At 35.2% G+C, this 23,171-nt stretch overlaps 1 protein-coding gene across 1 annotated transcript in view; it reads left to right on the top strand.

Moving 5' to 3' along the window:
• PPP1R3A (protein phosphatase 1 regulatory subunit 3A) overlaps positions 1-22,729 on the top strand; it is a 37,650-nt gene extending 14,921 nt beyond the window's left edge. Inside the window, exons 2-4 of the mRNA XM_007982634.3 lie at positions 17,184-17,242; positions 17,341-17,465; positions 19,366-22,729. Coding sequence (XP_007980825.3) covers positions 17,184-17,242; positions 17,341-17,465; positions 19,366-21,747 — 2,566 coding nt within the window. The 3' untranslated portion in view covers positions 21,748-22,729. The remainder of the gene's footprint in view (positions 1-17,183; positions 17,243-17,340; positions 17,466-19,365) is intronic.
• Positions 22,730-23,171: the final 442 nt, after the last annotated feature.

Here is a 23,171-nt window from a genome sequence, read left to right as displayed (position 1 = left end):
GCCCTATCTTCAGGTGTTGGCTGGAACAAACAATAAACTCTTTTGGCAGCCTTGAGCTTTCTCAAACAGGCACTTTAAATATGACTAGGGTCATCCTAGAAATATGGCCTTGAGCTTTAGAAAAGATGTTAGTATTTGCTTAAGTCTTTTATTGTAGGGAAAGGAGGAGGACAAAACCATTTGTGTTGAGAGGCTGTAGTTTGTGTAGGCCAGGGTTGAGGCCTAGTCAAGAACATGGGCCTGAAGAGCCTGGCTAGAGTTTGGTTAAAGAGAAAATTTTTATCATTATCTTTGTCACTAAGATCTAATTGTACTCATCTTTTACCTGTTTTTGCTGGACACATATCTCTCTCACTGCCATGCCCCATTATATTCCGTCTGCCTGGAATATTCTTCTGCACTGTCTTCTTCATCTCAATAGTCATACTAAGCCCTCAGGACTCAAACAAAATGCTCCCTCTGCCAGGAGGCCTTCCCTGGCCACCTCTGTTCTGAGTTTGACTTCGTTCTCTTATTATTTTCTTCTATAGAACTCCATGCTACCCCGGTCAGGAAACTTACAGCTGTGATTTTAAAGTGCTGTCTTGGGTTATCCTTCATTAGACTGTAAACTTTATGAAGGCAGAATTTGTTCAATGTCAGCCTGAGCTAGTAGTTTAACTTCTAGCCCAATACAAATTAAATACTTGTTGAATGAACACATGTTGAACTTTATCCAACATTATTCTGAATTGGTATCATATTCAATAGGTGGATTGAGTTCTTTAAACCCACTGGGTAGCAGTGTCTTTCCAGGTGTTGACTAATGTCCTGTGCTGCTTTGTTAAAAGCGTGACACTTTGGGAGGCCAAGACAGGCAGATCACGAGGTCAGGAGATCGAGACCATCCTGGCTAACACGGTGAAAACCCATCTCTACTAAAAATACATTAAAAAAAAAAAAAATGAGACGGGCGCGGTGGCGGCCGCCTGTAGTCCCAGCTACACGGGAGGCTGAGGCAGGAGAATGGTGTGAACCCGGGAAGCGGAGCTTGCAGTGAGTGGATATTGCGCCACTGTGCTCCAGCCTGGGTGACAGAGCAAGACTCCGTCTCAAAAAAAAAAAAGAAGTTAAAAGTGTGACAGAGATCTCCATCCTTGTCAACATAACTGCATCTCCGCAGAGTTTGGCTCTTGCACTTCACTCCTTTAGCAATCCCAGTGCGTGGTCCATTTCCTCAGTCATCTGCTGTTTGCCTTTCCCCTTTTATCTGGTTCTCAGCTTGACCTTTCCCGAACACCATATTGCTCTTATACTAATCTTCAACGGTAGTCATCCTAGTGAACCCTTCTCACTTCATCTTCTTAGGATTTTCTGGTAATAAGTTCTACTCATTTAATCAGGGACCCAAAAGCCTTCAATGGGGCAAGGTGTCTTGGCACTTATAAGCTCATCCTGACCTCCTTCATCCCCTCCAGTGGGTGGCTCCAGTGAATATAAGATGATGTCTCTACTGTAAGTTTCTAAGTTTCCTATATCATTTTCAGAATTTTTTTTTCCTTTAAGAGACAGGGCCTCACTCTGCTGCCCAGGTTGGATTGCAGTGGTGGAATCATATAGCTCACTGCAGCTTGGAACTCCAGTAACTATTTGATGTTTTCTGGCATTTAATATTGAAATTAACATTAGCCAGAATAAGAAGTATAATTAGCTGCTTGTAATGAGCATGTTAATAAGCATAATTTATTCTAAAACATATTACCTCATGTTTAAAGGGTTTTAATCAAATAAAATCTATGTAGGATCTCCTCAAGACAGTGAGGACCTTAAAGCTAACTTAAAAATTATACAAATTAATTTATATGGAGATATAATTATTTTATAATCAATAAAAATAGACTTCTGTAGACCCACTGTAGTGTTTAGGATATATGGAGTTTACAAGTAAAGAACTAAGGATCTGTATCTCCTGAAATTTAGAAGAGAAATAGTAATGAAAGATTGTATTGTATTTTAGATCAGGTTAGAATAATAAAGTGTCAAGAAAGTGAATACAAGCAATATAAAAAGTCTCAGATGGAAAGTTATACCATAACATATTTTCCGTAACACGGCATATGAATAGGCTTCAAAAAGTACTTGAATACCTTTCCATGGATTCTGTAGGTAATTCTGTTGCAGGAATGTAAGTTTGATTCCCTTTTTCATAGACTGTTAGTTCAAAGACTGAACAACTTTTACTCCATATGTTTTTTTCTTCATATTTTTTCAAAAGGGAATGTGTCTATTCACTTTTTTGCATAAATACAAAATGGCAATATAATAATAATAGCAGATGCTCCCTGCTTGCTTGCTGCATGCCAGACATTGAGTGGTTTACATCCATTTCCTCATTTACTGTGTTACATTGGTATCAAATACTCTTACTTGATTTAATTGCATTCTTTTTTCTGGTGTCCTCTCTTGTGCCTTTCTCTGCTCTTTTTCGGTATTCCATTCCACTATGTTTTCTCCACCCACCTTCAGTCCAAATTATTCAACTGCTAATTATGCTACTCACGTTTCATCGTTTCATTTTTAAAAACAAGTGCTTTCTTCACTTTGATGTGTCATTAGCCAAAAACCAATTTCACATTGGAGAAAAATATAAAAGCAGATATTATATTTTTCTGAATTCGACTGGTTTAGTCAAAATGGTGCAAGCAAGTGGTATGTATGTATAAACCAGCCTTAAGTAAAAAACATCAACAACAACAAAAACAAAACACAACATGAGCTGAAGAGGAGGAGTTCTCTGAATGTGAAGTGGTAGATTCCATATCAGTATAGGCTGTTTTGTGAAGAAATCTGTGACAGAGGATGGAAGAAACAAAATAGCTCACAAAAGGTGTGGGTGAGGGGTTGACAAAGAAAATGTGTAACACAAAATGTGGACATTTGTGAGGTATGCCTCAGTGCTTTGTGTTCATAATTTGCATATTAAGAAGTCACACATCTGCACGTTAATGAATCCCCAACTAGTCTCTGACACAATAGACTGATAGTCCCTGGAGGAGTCATTATGGCCTATCATGTCAATGATCCGCATATTAATGACTGTTATATGCTCATCAACAGGTAGTGTAATAGGCTTCCATTGAGTTCTTTTTCATTTGCTTTATAAATATATCCTCTCTTCTCTTTTTTGTAATACTATTGTGAAGAATTGACAAAAAGGTACATTAAGATGACTTTAATGTGTGACGTAAGTTCACCAAAGCATTAAATTTAGAAACAATGCTTTAAGACTTACTGAATCTGCCTAGAAAACTTTTCAAATGCTGTGAAATACAAATCCGGTGTAATAATAGGGTTCTTGTTTGGATTTTAATGCAAACTCATCCAATTTACTGTATTTCTATTTTTCCTGACACATAAATTTATGGCACGATTAGCGTAAGTAGAATAACTAATTTGAAAATATGTTTGTAAAATGGAATTGCTTGAAAATAGGTATACATTCCAAAAGATTTCATATCATAGAGTCATCTAACCACTTATAAAAACTATAAAGCAGTAACTGATAATATAAACAAAAACATAGAGGAAATACTAGACATATATTTGACTGCATAGCAATCCAGAAACATGCCCAGGGTCTAAAAGATGACTTCATATCTTTTAAAGTTAACATTTAAATAAAAGTATCACAACAATGCAGTATCTTAACATTCTAACTTGCTTTGGCATGCTTTAATTTTATTAGTCCTAATTATTTAAGATTTCTGATTTTTTTAAACAAATGTAAAAATCTATGATTTACCATGAAACATATTGAAGCATTGCTTTTCCAGTATTTTTATTGAGTTATGCATCATTTCACCTGATTTACTCTCCGGATAATGGGAGGGCTATTGACACACATTTGAAATTCTTCGTCAAGAGCCAGGAATGAGATAGAAGCTAGGAAAAAAGTTGAAGTTTGGTACTTTTTTCTCCTTAAAAAATAACAAACAAACCACATGAAAACATCTCATCTTGGGGAACATTAGAGGTCACACATGCTCAGATGAGTGGCTGCAGTTTGATGCTGTGAGCTCACACCTGTCAAGCTATTGGGTAAGATATTCCTCTCTTGAGCGCTGTCACTTCTGAATGATTTGATTTCAAAGTTCAGAAGTCTCATCCCCTCTTGTATTCATTCCTTCTCCAAACCCTTCCAAACATATACTGAGAATATTGGTTTACATTTAAGATCACCTTTTCTTAACAACAGTTTTCAAAATAATATGTTAATTCAAATACAGTAGAGTTTGAAGGTAGAGCTCAATATTTAACAAATCAAGTGACTTAGGTGAAGTTTACTGTAGATTCCATGAAAGAAACAGGTTTTGTTGAACTGGAATTAGTTGACTCAGTGGTCATGACTCTAATAATGATTTTTTATACAATCACAAAAAATTAACAACATTATGAAGAAAATAACACCTGAAATTTAGTATCCCTAGGAAAAAAATACACATGACAACACACTGATTATTTTTGAAGGCTGTAGGCGTTATAAAGCTGTCAGTATATGTTGTGAGGAAATTGTGGAGATAAGACTTCTGAGGTGGCAAGACTCTCAGCTAGACAATCGCTACTTTCTTGCTACCCACCTGTTCCAAGGGTGACTATTGCTTCATTTAAGAATGCAGGTAAAATAAGGACTTTAGGCTAGTAAGTTTGAGATTTTTTTAAATGGTATCTCTCTGAAGTATATTCAGTTGTTCTGGTATCCATCACTGAAAAACATTTGATTTTTCTCTCAATTGAATATGATTGGCAGATTGTAATGGAGTTCTTTGGGCCAGGTTTATCTGTAAGTCTTCTTTTACTTATGACATATGAATTCTGCTTGTAATTAGATCTCAATCCCAAAGCAACCTAAATGTTTTTTGGTTCGCACTTGGACCTCCCAGATTCTACTTAGTTATGCATTAGATCCTGAAAATTGAGTGCCTCTTTGGAGAGTACACAGCTACAGAATTGCACATGGTGCCCAATCCAATCAGAGAATTAAGTCTAAAATGTCTTTTTTCCCTACTTCCTTTGGGGTAAGCTAGAAAAAACACTGCCACCTACCTCTTTGTCACGACAAAGCAGATTTAGACCAGTTATCCTTGGTAGGAACTGAAGAGTTAAAAAATGAAGAAACTTTTGAAGAGAGCCTTAGCAAAGAATTCTCCAATAAGATTGTTTTTCCGTCACTTTTCTGTCTGCTGTTGAAATTTTCTGGATCAATAAGGCAAAGTACCTTTTGTTTTCAGTATGTTCTCAAGATCAAGCTCCGAGGTACTGGACAATGTTCTAACTTAGATATTGAAATAGATAAGATTTTTAGAAATGCAACAATTCAGTTTTATGCAAAGAGGAAGATAATTCAATGAAACAATCTGGTCACAAACATACTGGTATGTTCTAAGTTACTTGAATGCTTGAGCAGTTCAGTACAGTTTCCCCAATGGGCTTGTGGTTTTACATGGTTTATAGTCACATTTTAAAAGTAATAAATTAGCTTATGTAATAGGTATATTCAATGTATTGTTTTTCTTAATCAATTATAGATATTGGCAATGTTTTACTTTTGTAAAGGTTTTCTTTTCCATAAACGAAATATCATGGAAATACACCATTCCATTACATGTAGTAGAAATAATATAAGATTAGCTCACAAACTATGCACGTGAGATTTCTGTGGTATTAAATTTAAATTGATAATACAGATCATATGATTTAACTGACAATTTATCCTTGGCTATATTGCAATTTTAGGTTGTCAAGAAAGTGAATAAAAGCAGTATATAAAGTCTCAGATGAAAAGTTATACCATAACATATTTTCCATAACATGGCATATGAATAGGCTTCAAAAAGTACTTGAATGCCTTTCCATGGATTCTGTAGGTAATTCTGTTGCAGGAATGTAAGTTTGATTCCCTTCTTCATAGACTATTAGTTCAAAGATTGAACAACTTTTGTTGTTCAGCATTTCTCCATTTCTTATTGGAGAATTGATTCTACCAGCATTTTTGTTTTTGAAAAATATTAGGAATTTTTCCAATTAAACACCTCTAAATGATACTCAGAATACTCCTATTAGTTATACAGATGTAGAGGTCTTATTTAATATTAAAGCTGAGAAGGCAAATTGGTTCCATTTTGAGCAATGAAGGGGTTGATGGGTAGTGGCTGCCTGGCCGTGTAAAAGAAAAGTAGTGGGGCTCAATATGGCCACAGCAAGGAAGTTCCTTTATCTGTTATCAGTGCTTGCCATGAGTGTTAGAAAGGTCAGCATGAGTGTATTCTATTTGTGGTCTTCTAAGCTAATCCAGAGCTTTCACTTTACAGATAAGAAATGTGATGCCCACCAAAAAACAATGTTTCGGTCAAAACCAAAACAAAACGATGTACCTTACTGTGTCAGATATTAGTTTCCAGATTCAGCATAGAAGAATATAAAGACATTTTTAAAATTCTCACTTTTTTTCTTGAGTTTTTTTTTTTTTTTTTTTGCTTTTTTCAATGCCTGTTAATCATGCCAGACTGTATTCATTTTGTTTTCATTTCTGGCATTATGAAGAAACTGAACCTAATGCATCTTTTCATCCTTAATTCCTTCTGCATATTTCCTTAAATTTGTTTTTCCTCTGGCACTTCTCTTCACAATTAGACACTGATCTCTCTTTTAATCAAATGTTTCTCTTCTGCTTTTGGTTTTATTCCTGATCAAGAGAAGACTAGCCAGTACTGCAACACCAAAGGAAAATATATTAAGCTGTAGTAGTTGGGTAATGTATTATGAATTTTGCCTATTGTTAAGTATAAGCCTTTACTTTCTTCCTTTCTTCAATATATGAGTGGCTATGAAATGGCAGAATTCTAGAAAGTCAATTTTTAGAGAAGCTGCAACATAATATTATGAAAAGAAACAGTCCACAATACACTATATAATTATCCTTGGAAAACCTATTCCATACAAACATTTCTGTATGTGTCCACTTAGTGCCAATGATGATATACTGTTCTTGAATGACTTTTTAAAAATCTCAAAGGAGGCTCATGTTATTTCTGATTTTAAAGGTCATTTATTTTCTTCTCTTTCATGGGGGTGAAGGAGTATGAAAGAAAAAAAATGAGATCACAAGCTTTGAAGAGGGCTGGTCTGAACTTGAGTAGTTTCACATTTAGTTTTTAGTTGTTTATCATAAAGAGAGAGGTGATGCCCAAGAATTCCAAGTTTGGTCCTGTTTAGAAAATTCTGAGCACTTTCAGGCTGAGTATTAGGGAGACACAAATACAGTATTCATGATTCACTTTGGAAATGATCCCTTTTCATGCCAACATTTTGATTCCTCTTGGAGCAGAATTAGGCTTTGCTGCTTACAACCTAATCCTGCCATTCACCTTAACTGGTTGGGTAATTCCATCACATCAGACTTAGACTTTGTGGCATAGATCTTTAAGAGGTTTTGCTCATTTTTTAAGAGACATATGGGGTTTTAGCACAACGGCATCATAGGACCTTTGGAAAAACTATATTATTATACCAAAAACGACTACATTTTGACAGTGTTAAAATTAATTGTAACTCCAAAAGCAAAAGTGGAACATATCCAGAAGCTGCAGTAATATTAACATGGTGCCTAAATCCTGGCACTGAATAAATCAATTGGGTAATGAAAGAAGGTGCAAATTATCATGCCAGTGTACATTATATTTGGAGAGGATACTTTTAAACAAAAGGTTACTGTCACCGAAGATCTAATGATTTTTTTTTTGAAGGGTGCTCTTCTAATAATAAGGGTATATTTAAATGGCTGAGCAAGTATGCTATCAAGGACTGCACATTTTACTCTTAGAAGTACCTTGCATATTAAATATATGAGAGAATATGGTAAACATTAAAAGTATAGATAACTCAGCGTAAAAGAAGCAGCATATAAATTTGTTTTTGTGATAATTAGATTTAATGATCAGTGTGCCATTTACTACATTTCCTAATGAAAATAATAATTTAGTAAACACTTTCGTGTGTTGGAAACTATGCTAAATAATTACTCTGTGTTAGGGGTAGGCAAGATTTTGGAGAAAAATTAGACGCAGAGAGGTTGATTAAGTATCTTGACTGAAGTCACATGGTGAGTAATTGACTTAGTAAGTGTTAAGTAACCGGAAAGACTAAGATTTGCATGCAGGTTTTTTTTTGCTTTTTTTCACCACAGATTGACCCTTTATGGAAAGAACACTAACATAATGACTAAGAAACTTAGAGCTAGTTATGGATTTGCCACTAGTTGGTTAGTATGACTTCTGCCATATTGTTTAACTGGCCTTTAGTTTTCTTTTCTCTATAAAATGATGGGATGAGACAATCCAAGTATGTATGAGGTCTCTTACAAATCTGAGAGGAATTTGGCATAAAAAGTAAACTTTCTGTAAGTTGCATGGGGCTCAGAGGTAAAGAGTCTGTAGAACTCACATTTTTGAATGATTAATAGCTGACTTAGAAACACAATTTTTTTTTTTTTTTTTTTTTTTGCTTATTAGATAGGTTGAAAATGTCCTTCAATTTCTAACCCATTGATGTTTCATTATTTTATTCTGTAAGTCACAGAAGATGATTGGTCTATTCTTCAATGTGTTTCTTCTTTTCTGGGTACATATGAGATACACAAACATTTATTCTTTTGTGCACAGAGCTATAGCTGTAGCATAATTGTGGGTAACTTGCTGGAAAAGTTTGAGACATAAAGAGGCACTTTGTATACCGCATTCCTGGAGTCTGAGTGTTTGCCTGCAGATATTCTTTTTCAGTATGTGTAGTTAGACAAGCACTAGTGCATCTCAGCTAACTCTGAGGTTCCAGTTAAAATGCAGATTCCCACTGCCCACTCAGAGATGCTGATTCAGTAGATCCGATTTCTGGCCCCGAAGCAGCATTTGTAGTAAGTACCAGGTCATTTTCACATAGGAGGTCTGTGAACCACATTTTGAGAGGCACTGTTTGGGTTTAAATTTGTGTCTCTTAAGCTAGTTGACTACCAATTGGTTGGTAGTCTTTCATTTTTACTAAATTGTCTTTCATTTTTACTAAATTGTGTCTTGGATTATTTAACAAGTTGAGAATAATTCTTTTTTTATTTATAAGGTTTTTGAATATAATGCCTTAAGCTTGGAATTGCTTCTCTTCTTTTCTCTAGCTAAGACTTCTTATTTAGGTTTCAGCTTACGGGTCATGTCCTTCTAGAAGGTATTCCTACCCCACTCTGTTCGTCACAGAGCTCACAGTTGTCGTACCCTGGAGCTGCTGCTTTATGTACTTGTCCACTCTCCCCATTGGCTTGTGAGCCTTCTGAGGGCAGGGACGACTTGCTTTTTGTGACAATCCAGTGCAACATTTCGTAATTGGTGGGCACCCACTAAATATCTGTTAAATGATGATGGATTGAATGAATAAACACAGATTGCTATACATTTAAAATTGCTACTACATGTCGCAAGTGTAACTATTGCCTGGAAAACCTTAATTTGTTATGTTCAGCACATATTTAATGTCTATTAGACGTCATCACATAAAATTTCAATATGATGTTTCACTTCTCTGAAGTGAGGGAAAATTTACCTTAACTTATAAAGACAGTGCAAGCCTGTGTGCAATGATACTGTAAGGGAAAAGGAAAAATGTCAATCTGGGCATTTTTCATTCAACAAACACTAGCTTTTACTTCCCAGTTGGTTGAAGAGTTTACAAGTTTAGCACATATCCTTCAATAAAACTTATCCTCTTTCTTTCACCCATGTTTTTCCTTTTAAATCTCCACATCAAATGATGGTGGTTCCATCCTTTTAGATCTCCAAATTAGAAGCTTCTGCACAACATTTTCTTGATTTTATGTAAATAGTAGCAAACCATGCTTTAAACTCATATGAAACTAGTAAGAAGCAGGGGAACTGGATTTGGGGCCAGGAATTGCAACTACAGGAATGACTCTCCCACCTGCCTATCAACTAGGAAGGAACCGTCTGCATACCTAAATCCAGTGGGGCAGGGAGATATATTGTTGTCTACACGAGGAGTTTGCAAATCTGGCCTCACATCAAAATCATATTAGGAAATTTTTAGCACCATCATTCTCTGTTCCCCATCTTTACCTCCATATGCAGGTCTATATTAATTTAGATTTTACAGAGGTAGGGCCTGAAGTTTCTGACATGAAAGGCAATTCTAGGAACTGTTGTTGTATTTGAGATCTATTGTATTTATGAGAGAGGGGAGAGACAAGGTAACAGGGCTTCTAAACAACTGACATATTTAAAGTTCCTCTGTGAACTTGATTTCTAGTTCCTTAGAAATTCTTCCAGTAGAATGCCCAAGAAGGCATTCTAAAGGCTGGTAAGAACTCCTTAGAATGTTAGTCACCCAGGTGACTAGTGTGAATGAGAAAACATTTTATTTTCCTCAGTGAACGACTGGAATAAAAACAAAAAACCTAGAAATAACTTGCTGGTTTACCATCTAGACATGTGTACCAGAGATTAGGGAGGAACCCTGAAAAAGGTGTCCACATGAACTCCTGGGAAGCAAGTCACCCAGCACATAAAACATCAAAACCAATCTGCAGACTAATTCAAGACCTTGCTGACCTGTAGTGCAGGATCCCTCAGTTAACCATCTTGGCCTAGGTCTTAGAAGGGGCAACAATGTAGATTTCTAATTCTGATGAATGCGACTGAGGTTGGGTAGAAAAGGGCTTTAAAAAACATCTATGTACAGCATATTGATCAAATCATATTAATGCTACATCAAAAATTAAAACTCACATTTGGTTCTTTTTCTCTTTCTTCATTAATAGTACCCTTCGCCCTTATTTTGTGCCTGAAAATGTTTCAGGAGCCTCTGATTAGTCTTTCTGCTCCATTGTGGCTCATCCCATCCAGTTTCTCCTGTACATTACTTCCAGAAATAGGTTGGTAAATGTAAATGTGACCACGTCTCTCTCCTGTTTAGCCCTAACCCCCCATGCCACTGGTTAAAAAGTACCTAAATAATTCAACCTCATTTTGCCTGCTATGCTAAGCCCTTTACAATCTGGCTTGAACTAACTCTTATTCTACACCTTGGCATTCTTTCCCCAAACAGAGTCCAGCCCTTTGAATATCTCATTGTTTCTAGATGTGACTTTTTCTTTTGTGCTTTTTTTTCTTTTTTGAGATGGAGTCTCGCTCTGTCTCCCAGGCTGGAGTGTGGAGTGCAGTGGCGTGATCTCAGCTCACAACAAGCTCCAAGCTCCACCTCCTGGGTTCACGTCATTCTCCTGCCTCAGCCTCCCAAGTAGTTGGGATTACAGGTACCCACCACCACACCTGGCTAATCTTTTGTGTCTTTAGTAGAGATGAGGTTTCATTATGTTGACCAGGCTGGTCTCAAACTCCTGACCCTCATGATCCGCACTCCTCGTCCTCCCAAAGTGCTGTGATTATAGGCGTGAGCCACCACACCTGGCCCTTTTGTGCTTTTTTAGTCTTGTCTTTGGCCACCTGTTGTTCCCTCTGCCTACAATGACTGTATTCTTCTCTAATTGGGAAACTTCTAGTCATCCCTAAAACCTAAATCAGAATGTTAGTAACTTTGAGATAAACTTCCTGATTCCTCTAACAGTCTCCTGATAACTTCTGTCCTTTCTCCTTATTTCTAAGAGAATATCATATACCATTGTTTATTATAGTACTTATCACTTATAGTAATTATAATTACCTGTTGATATGTCTATTTCCATCTTCACATTATAGATTCCTTGAGATAAGAAACTAGGGCATATTTATTTTCAATTTCTCAGTGTTTGTTATAATTCATGACACGTGGATTATTTTAAAATATCTATTAGAAAAATAGAGACCATGATTAAATAATATAGATGACTATATTATAAAATTTAAGGTAGAGTGGAAACAAAGTATTGTTCCATTAATTAATTTTTTACTTTTTAATTTCTAAAATTATAATAATTTTAAAATTATGTTTAAATCTTGACTCATTATTGACTCCATAATTGAAAACATTGTCCTGAACTCTGAAGGGGTAATACTTTAAGTCTTAGAAGATAAACAAAAATGTACATATTTTAAAATATTAGATTATTTTCTGAAATTAGACGAGGACATAAGAGAAGCACACTGTCACAGTAATGTTGGCAAAAGGTAAAGAGGAGAAGGGAGGATGGAAAGGATGCTGTGCAGTTATTGACTCAACAGCATTTATTATGCCACTATTATGTTTCAGGTACTGTGTTAGCCACTGTGAATACAGAAAAATATGAAACTCTCCTTTACCAAAAAGAACTCAAGGAACATAAGGGGGAAATGAGAGATATTCAAAAGTATACTTTCTTCATGTCACAATTTTCATGGTTCTGGACCCTATCATCATCAACCATCAAGTTCTTTGTCTTTTTTCTCAAATGTTCTAAAGCTCTTGAATTCAACTCTTTAGATGTAATTAGTCATATGACTAGCACTTTGAATTTCAGAGTGGCATTTTATTAATAGACATCCTCTAATGTGGGCCAGAGAGTAATCCATCTATCCTCATAAATTATTTGAAACTAGAATTGAACTATGTAGATATTTCAAATTATTAATAAGCACCTGCAAAACAACCACCCAAAACAGTGACTGAATTCTCATTTCCTGATTTCTTCCCCCTAATTTGACCCACCTGTATTAGTCTGTTTTTATACTATAATTTACAAAAGAAAGAGGTTTAATGGATTCACAGTTCCACATGACTGGTGAGACCTCACAATCATGGCAGAAGGCAAGGAAGAGCAAGTCACATCTTACATGGGTGGCAGTAGGCAAAGAGAGAGCTTGTGCAGGGAAATTCCTGTTTTTAAAAACATCAGATCTCATGAGATTCATTTACTATCATGAGAATGGTGCAGAAAAGACCCACCCCCTTAATTCAGTCACCTCTCTCTGGGTTCTTCCATGGGAATTGTGGGAGTTACAATTCAAGATGAGATTTGGGTGGGGACACAGTCAAACCATATCACCACCTGATATAGCCATAATATCATAAAAATCAAGCTATTGTTAGTGTAATTGTTTATTATAAAATTACTTATCACTTGCTATATAAATGAAATTTATAATATATAACAAACCATAGAGACATACAACAGTATGGATAAATCTTGTCAATATAATATTAAATGAACAGTTCCAAAGTATTATAATAGAGGACATTCTTATTAAGCTAAAAACTACACATATGTAAATAAAATTACTTGTCCCTTGCCATATATATTATAAAGTTATATTTAACTATATATAACTCTGTAATTTATATAAATATATCAAATATTATATATAGGTATATATAGCTATAACTGTATAATTTATATTATAACTGTATACAGCAAGGGACAAGTAATTTTATTTACATATATAGGTAGCTTTTAGCTTAATAAAAAGAATGTCCTGGCCGGGCGCGGTGGCTCAAGTCTGTAATCCCAGCACTTTGGGAGGCCGAGACGGGTGGATCACGAGGTCAGGAGATCAAGACCATCCTGGCTAACACGGTGAAACCCCGTCTCTACTAAAAAATGCAAAAAACTAGCCGGGTGAGGTGGTGGGTACCTGTAGTCCCAGCTACTCGGGAGGCTGAGGCCGGAGAATGGCGTGAACCCGGGAGGCGGAGCTTGCAGTGAGCTGAGATTCGGCCACTGCACTCCAGCCTGGGCGGCGACAGAGCGAGACTCCGTCTCAAAAAAAAAAAAAAAAAAAAGAATATCCTCTGCTATACTTTGGAATGGTTCATTTAAAATTATATTGCTAAGATTTATCCATATTGTTTGTCTCTGTGGTGTGTTAATTTTGAGTGCTGTATCATACTCCTTTTTGTGATGTTAATAGTTTTGTATCTATTCTGTTGATTTGGGTTGGTTCAAGACTTATACAGCTAACAATGACACCATGAGCATTCCTTTAGATATCTCAGGTAATAAATGCAAGAGTTTCTCTTGGGTATACACCTGGGAGTGGAAGTAGTGGTCATCATTTATATAAATGTTGGATTTTGAAGATAATGTCAGTCAAATTGTTTTTCAAAGTGGTTTTACCTATTTATTCTCCCATCAGCAATGTATAAGAAAGCCTGGGGGGTCAGGTGTGGTGGCTCATGCCTGTAATCCTAGCACTTTGGGAGGCTGAGGCAGGTGGATTGCCTGAGCTTAGTAGTTCAAGGCTAGCCTGGGCAACATGGTGAAACCTCATCTCTACTAAAATACAAATTAGGATGTGGTGTCACGTGCCTGTGCCTGTAATCCCAGCTACTTGGGAGGCTGAGGCACAAGAACCTGGGAGGTGAAGTTATAGTGAGCTAAGATTGCGTCACTGGACTCTAGTCTGGATGATGGAGGAAAATGTTGTCTCAAAAAAAAATTAAAAAAAGCCTACAGCTTCAGTCATCTTCAACTCTTGGTATTAATATATTTTTAATTTTTTATGAATTAAATGAGCATAAAATTATAACTCTTTGCAGTCTTGATTTCATTTATTCTCTAACAATGCTGACCATCCCATTATGTACTTATTGACTATGTGTTTCCTCTTCTCTGATATGTCTGCACCCTTGCTCCCCTACACACAGTGAATTGTGCTTTCTTGTTGATTTGTAGGAGTTCATTATGTATTCTTGATGCTTATTTGTGTTGATTTTGTGTAATGAAAGCATCTTCTCCCACTTTGTAACTTCATTTTTACTGCATAGTCTCTTAATAAACATTTTAAATTTTACTACAGTTAAACTGACCAATTTTTTAAATCTTTTTTTTTTCTTCTTTCTTAAGAAAATATTTCCTACTCTTAGGTCCAGAAGATATTCACATATATTTTCAACTAAGAATTTCAAGGTTTTTGACATTTAAGATCTAAATCCAACTGGTAGCCATTTTCTCTGTCTCAACTTACTGAAAAGTACCATATTTCCTATTGTCTGACATACCATGTTTGTCATTTACCAAGGTTCTGGATATACCATTTGTCATATACCAAGGTTCTAAGCTCTCAATCTTGTCTTATTAGTTTGTCTGACTCTACCAATATAACACTATCTTAATAAATAAATCTTCATTAAAAATACTTAATCTGATAAAATTCCTCCTCCCTGCTATTTCTCAGAAACATTTTAGCTATCACTTGCCCTTTATTTTTCTTTTTAGAATAACATTTTCAAATTCTATAAAAAATGTTTTGATGTTTTGATTAGTATAAAATTTGTAGATCAATTTGTGAGAGAATTGACATCTTCATAATATTTTCTATCTATGAACATGGTATGTTTATCAAGTTTTTGAGGATCTTTTTTTAACACTCTTTGATATAATTGTATTACTTTCCCCATAGAAATGTTACACGTTTTCTGTTTTTGTTTATAAATATTCAATATGATATTTAAATTGCATTTATTTCTGCTTTTCTTTGTACTTGTCCCTGAATTTGAAGTTTTTCTCCTGTATTTCTATATTTGCATTTTAAGACACTAACATAAGAATACATACTTGAATACTTATTTTATCACCAAATAAGTTAAAGCAGGCTCCTGTCCTTTTGACTCGATCTTTTTTTTAAGAATTAAACTGTTTTAGAGAATTGAATTAGAGAAGTGATAGATAATAGTTTGATTAGGTAAAACCAACAATCCTTGACTATTTTTCTTCTACAAATAATACTTTCAGTATTTTTATGGGAATAGAGATGAAGCAGGAATAAATAAATGCTGTTTAATGGTTTATATATTTTTAAGCATATAAACATTATATACATGGAGAAGGAAAGATGTGTCAGCCTGCTGTTGGATTTCATAAAAATAAACTTTGGCATAGTTTTTGACCTCATTAAGCAATATGGGTTTATAAATTAAGTCAGTATCAATTATGCAAACGGTATATTTTTCTAATAAAATTATATTTATATGGAAGCATTATGTTCTATAAGTGGGCCCACTAAAGATACCGAATGTTTTTAGTAGAGTTAAAATTATGAATCATAAAAACATATAAAACTGAATTATCTTCTTGCATGGTCAGGATGGAAGAATTTTCAATTTCTCATGATTTGTGAATATAAAATTGGCCTTCCTGGGATTTGGATCAGAACTGCTCATGCAATGAAGGCTAGACTCTTATTACACAAGTTCATCAGCCATTGCCAACTTTCCAGATTTCTTTTGCTGCAGAAAAGTGGTTGAGAACAGTCACCATAAGGAAATTCAGTTGAGACAGTACAAGAAAATGTGTATACTGGGCCAAATATTTCTTATAAATTGACTTGTGACAACTATACACAAAGTGGGCTTTTTTTACCAACATTTTTCCTACTGAGTTTCATGGACAAATCTAAATTCTAATGACTCCACAAATACGACTACAAATAGATTACATTTGAAAGAAAAAGGTTTTGTCTTTTATAATCAGTATGCAGGGTGTGCTAGAAAAGGAAATGTAACCCAAATCATTTTAAAGAAGGAAAGTGTATGCTTGCATATAAATGATCCAAAGTCTTGCTTATAAAATTGGCCTGTGGCAGTACATATATAAAGTCTTTTAACTGAGTATAAGTTTAGCTGCCTTTCAGTTTTTTTCGCTTGTTTCTTTCTTTCTTTTACTTTTGGTGGTTTTTTTTTTTTTTTTTTTTTTTTGCTTTTCTGGACAGAGAGTTAATGTTAGTCCAACTGGAAGAATTTTGAGTAAAATGGAACACAAAAAATTAATTGAAATGTTAGCAATTTCCGTGACCACAAATGGACTTTCAGTTCATAAAATGTTATCATTAAGCCATGAGAAAAACATTCTCATTTGAAAAGATGAAATCCATTGAAGATAGAATAATCTACATTTACATGTATTTTTACTTTGGTTATATAAGTTTTAATATGAGAAACATACTCTGTTTAGAAATATGGCATGTTTGAATTATTTTTAAATTTTTCTACAACCAATACTTAGTATTACATCATTCCAAAAAGATCATTTTTATTTAAAAAAAATGCCAAGTAATATAGGAAAATAAGAAAGTTATATAATGTTTATTTGGCTTGTTACTGATTGAATTTCCCCCTGAATAAAAATACTTAGAAGATGCAGTCCCAGAAAAACATATAACATTTTCTTTTAAATTTAACAGTAAAGAAGAATCATCAGTAACATCAGAAGAAAATAACTTTGAGAATCCAAAGAATACAGGTAATATTCTTCATTAATTTTAAAACCAAATTTGTCTCTTTTGTTAAAGTCTACAATTAAAACAATCTTACATAGGCACAATTATATTAACTTTTCAGATACCTCTATCCCTACAATCGTTTATTCTCATGAGGACAAGGAAGATTTGGAAACCAGTAATCAAAATGTAAAAGATGTAAACAGGGAACATGATGAACATAATGAAAAAGAATTAGAGTTGATGGTAAGTGTTCTGGTTGCCACGGTATTAGAGAAGATGAATCCATTTCTGCTTCAAAGATGCTGCAATGCCTGTCTTTCAATAGCTTCAACTAATATAATTTGCAAATGTGAAAGCACAGCCTATTCTGTCCTTGCATCTCTAGCTTGATCAACAAGGAACTTTGATTTCTGTATGTTGCTTCTGGTCTCTGCAGTGGTAAATTAATGACATTCATTTCTTATCTATTTACCAGCGTCTCTGAGTAATAGTTTGTAGGAATTACAGGAGAGGTAGCACTATCCTGATGTGTATTTCTAATCTTTGTGACAAGTGTATACTTAGCACAAATTCGTCTATAAAATGAGAGGGCTGGACTAGAGGATTGTTAGTGTCCTGTCCAACTCTAAAAGTCTATGATTCTCACATGTAACAGCATTTTTAAAAATTCCATCCTTGTGAGAATCTCCAAGTTCCATATCATTGTAGAGTATTAAATTACCAAGTAAAAAGAAAATAGCCTGTGCCATAATTTTAAAACAGGAAACAAATTCAGTACTATACAATTTAGTATTAAATTTGTTATAAATTTCATACTTGGTGAGCATTCAATCTATTTGGAATTTTTTTGGGGGATGGTTTAGATAGCACTTTTATCACAAAGGAAGAAATAGGAGTAAATGAGTCACATAATGCGATTTATCCTTTACTGTATTTGGATGGACCTCATATCATTGGAAAACATGGATTCATAATCACCTAAGATTAAAATGACATTTGCCTCTTCAAGTGTCAGTCCTGAAACAGGAGAGAAATAGAGCTCATCTATTTCCCCACATATTCCACCTTTTCTGTAGTGATATGGGAGCTGCATCACTAAAGTATGCAATTTACTTTGCTCCAACTTTAAGAAACTACAAAGTTGTCACCCATTGTGAGAATTCTCACCAGCTGAAAGTTAACATCGCCATTTTTTTCAAACCACAGAATATAATGAAAGGGTCCTGAAAAATCACATACTTCACCAATACATCTCATTACAATGAGCAGGCTCAAATATAAAAGTCTGTTTAGAAGTTACTGAGATTGTACATCCAATAAATGAACAGGGAGCTGTAATTTAGATGCTAATTTGCTCCATGCTGACGTTAATGCATAAAACAATGAAGCTCTATAATAGATGGAAATACAACCAAATCTGCGGAACCCACAGGCATTGGCTTACAAGACAGCTGTGCAGTTGACAAGTAACATGAGCCTTATGTGAGAAGAAGGGGAAAACGTAAGATTTGCATATAATTATTGAGATCATGCAAATGTCAGTTATGAGGAGGAGAAAAAAAACTAGGCATCTCACTGTTAAATCCTGACAGTTGGCATCACTGAGGAGCTCAAATACATTTGAGTACCAGTTGGCAGAGGGTCATTAAAACAGAATTTGCAGAGACATTAACTCCCTCACTTTTCTTTGAGTGACGTTTTGCTATTAATAGTTTGCAGAGGCTTTGCAGAAAACATATTAATAAGAGAAACTGTAATGGGGGGCACCTACAGCAAGTGTAAATGTAGCAAGGGGCACCCAGGAAACTGCTCTCTAATTGATTAGCATGGAGCTATCAATGTGTATAGCCTAAGTGAGGAGAAAGTGCAATGACAAGCAAGAATAGTTGAATAATACAATGTGATATTTGGAAGCTGGGAAGGAAAGTGACTAATTTGGGCCCCCTTTCTTACTAATCTCATTCCCCAGTCATAGCCTACAAGGATCTCCCCAAAACATCTGGCTTCCAGAGTTTATATGAAATCCACAAATGAAATCAGTCAAAGAAATCTACCAGATAATTACTAGCCGAGTTAATAAAATTCACTGCATATTCAAAATGATCTTATGGTCATTATTTCTTTGTTGTTTTTATCCCATAAGATAAATCAACACTTAATAAGAAACAGAAGTACTGCTTCCAGAGATGAAAGGAATACATTTTCAACAGATCCGGTCAATTTTCCAAATAAAGCAGAGGGTTTAGAGAAGAAGCAAATCCATGGTGAAATGTGCACTGACTTGTTCCAAAGGTCTCTGTCTCCAAGTTCATCGGCAGAAAGCTCCATAAAGGGAGATTTTTACTGCAATGAAAAATATTCCTCAGGAAATGACTGTACACATCAACCTTTAGAGGAAATTACTTCAAATATGGGAGAAATCAGGCCATCATTGGGAGATACTAGTAGTGATGAACTAGTGCAATTACACACTGGCAGCAAAGAAGTTCTGGATGATAATGCTAATCCAGCCCGTGGCAATGGCACAAAGCAAATACCTTGCCCCTCTTCAGATCAACTAATGGCAGGAAACCTTAATACAAAGCATGAAGGAGGAGCTAAAAAAATTGAAACAAAAGATTGGGGGTGTTTAAGAAGAGATATCCATTCAGATATATCTGCACATCTCGACAAATCTTCTAAAGAAGATTATGGCAATGGTAAGGATGATGAAGAACAAAGAATATATTTAGGCGTTAATGAAAAACAAAGAAAAAATTTCCAAACAATCTTACATGACCAAGAAAGGAAGGTGGACAACCCTAAAATAAGTGTGGAAGGGATTGGAGCTAGTAACAGAGACCTGCCTGCTCTGCTGAGCGAAGATACCACAATCCCCACCCGGGCAATCACAGCAGACATGTCTCATTCACCAAGGACAAATGTAAGTTGGGAAGAAGCTGTGTTAACCCCAGAGCATCATCATTTGACCAATGAAGGCAGCGCTTCAGAAGGGATAACTGGTCAAGTTTGTTCACCAAGAACTGGAAATGTTTTGAGGAATGATTATCTGTTCCAAGTTGAAGAAAAATCAGGTGGGATTGATTCTGAAGATCAGGATAATAGTACACGGCATAAACAAAGTTGGAATGTTCTGGAAAGTCAGGGAAAAGCAAGAGAGAATAAGACAAACATAACAGAGCATATCAAAGAACAAACAGATTGTGAAGACGTGTGCGAAAAAAGAGATAATACGAGGAGTTTGAAAGCTACTACGGAAGAATTGTTTACCTGCCAAGAAACAATGTGCTGTGAACTGTCTTCTCTAGCTGATCATGGTATTACTGAGAAAGCAGAAGCAGGTACAGCCTATATAATTAAGACAACATCAGAAAGTACTCCAGAAAGCATGTCTGCTAGAGAAAAAGCAGTAATTGCTAAGCTACCTCAAGAGACAGCACGAAGTGACAGGCCCATCGAGGTAAAGGAAACAGCGTTTGATCCACATGAAGGGAGAAATGATGATTCACATTATACCCTTTGTCAACGAGATACAGTAGGTGTAATCTATGACAATGATTTTGAAAAGGAATCACATTTAGGTATTTGTAATGTACATGTAGATGAAATGGAGAAGGAAGAAACCATGTCTACGTACAATCCTAGAAAGACACATGACAAGGAGAAATGTGGCACTGAAAATATAACATCCGTGGAAGAATCCTCACGGGTCATTACAGAATATCAAAAAGCAACTTCAAAACTGGATTTACAGTTGGGAATGTTACCAACAGACAAAACGGTATTTTCAGAAAACAGAGATCATAGGCAAGTTCAAGAATTATCAAAGAAAACAGACTTGGATGCCACCGTGCATTCTGCTTTTAACTCAGACACCAATAGAGCTCCTTGGAAGAGCTCTCCTTTTTCCAAACATACTGAAATTTTGGTGTCAACTAATGAGCAGGCAATTGCTATAGATAATGCAATTACTACCATGGCTAGCCAACCTATTTCTACAAAATCAGAAAGTATTTGTAATTCAACAAGAGAAATCCAGGGTATTGAGAAGCACCCTTATCCTGAGTCTAAACCTGAAGAGGTTTCCAAAAGTTCAGGAATGGTGACGTCAGGTAGTAGAAAAGGAAGATGCATAGGCCAGATTTTCCAATCAGAAGAGTGTAGTGTGGAAAAATCTCTAGGGCCAATGATTTTAATCAGCGAACCTCTTGAGAATATGGAAGAAGCAAGGCGTGAAAATAAAGGATTAGTAAGCTCTGGGCAATTACTATGCTCTTCAAGTGAAAAAGAATCTGAGAGCTCTGCTTCTACTAGTCTTCCTATTGAGGAAAGTCAAGCTCAAAGCAACGAATCTTTGTTTTCAAAATATACCAATTCTAAAATACCTTATTTCCTTTTGTTTCTGATATTTATTGTAACTATCTACCACTATGACTTAATGATTGGCTTGGCATTCTACCTTTTGTCATTGTCCTGGCTATCCTGGGAAGAGGGTAGACAAAAAGAGTCTGTCAAGAAGAAGTAACCCCAGCACTACTATTCTCTCTTAAAAGATAAGCTATTTAACCCCAAACATTTGGATTGGTGAATGGGACTATTCATTGTTCAAAGATCCAGTGCAGTTTTTCTCTTGAAGGATCATTTAAAAAGGAACGCGAATAAGTTTGCTCCTTCATATAAGTAATTATTCTATATAGGACCATTATGTTTGGATCATTAAATACCTATATGAATATGAGATCTGAAGCACGTCAAGTTGAAATTAGGTACAGCTGTTGCTCCTTAGCAGGCTATGAAGTTGCAATGCTTCATATCTCTTCGCTACTTAAAGTGCTATTTCTTATATTCATTTCTCTCGCAATAAAGCTTCATTTTTTTCCCTGAGAGTATATAGTTTCCCCTACGGTTTTAAAAAACAGATAAAACATGGACAATGGCAGAGGACTTTTTTGATCTTTTAGTATTGAACATGAAATTTGTATTTAACACTGTATCATTTATCAGGATTCATTGATCAAATATTTCAACCTTTCATATTTTTAAGAAAATACCCATATACATTGAAATGTAAACTTAAACATATTCTGTTCACTTGAGTGTGACACTGGATGTGCGTGCGTACACACACACACACATATGTATCTTATACCTTCTTTATAACTACAAAGTCAGGGCGTTCATAAGCAAAATCTGATAAGACTGAAACAATTGGGAGATTATCTTTCAATTCTGCGAAATTTTGTGAGTGGCCTGTCTTTAAGCAATGCTTTTCTCCTGTGAGGGAAGACTGTAACACAGCTGAACTATTTCAATGTCAACTATTCAGAATTGAAACTGTATATTAAAAGTTCCACAAGCATTGCTTCAGAATGAATTTGCACCTATAAAGCATAAGGCATTAAATGACAATAAAAATTCCAAGTGGACTATTTGTTCCACATGGTAGTATTTTTGTCTTCAAACAAAGTTTTGATATTTTCTCATTATAAGACAATGAATTATTCCCCAAAGTGCATTTAGAAAACAGTCTTTGGTGACATTTATTATATGATTATCAGGTTGTTAGATAACTCAAAATTTTAAATAGGCAAATAGGTAAAGTGGAAATCTATTGAAGAAGAAATGAATATCCAGTATAGCAGTGACTTTGCTGTTATTACCTACAGCTAAGGGTGTATGATAATGAAACTCATTTTAGTCAAGTAGAGGCAATGCAAAGATTTGCATAGTTTATTTTAACTATGGAATGACTACTATATGCAAAACTCTGTGCTCTGTTCTGTGGCATAGCACTTCTTTGATATGCTGCATAGCTAGTTCTAGGCATAGGTATGTAGTGTGACACTTTTGTCATTACTGAAATTATGGAAGAAAATCACCCAGAGGAGGCCTCTTTGGTTGGTTCTTTTTTCATAGGAACTTCTTTCATAACACATGTAACACTGATTT

This window comes from Chlorocebus sabaeus, chromosome 21 (genome assembly GCF_047675955.1).
Source record: "Chlorocebus sabaeus isolate Y175 chromosome 21, mChlSab1.0.hap1, whole genome shotgun sequence".
Taxonomy (NCBI): domain Eukaryota; kingdom Metazoa; phylum Chordata; class Mammalia; order Primates; family Cercopithecidae; genus Chlorocebus; species Chlorocebus sabaeus.
This window is presented reverse-complemented; position numbering and strand designations above follow the sequence as displayed.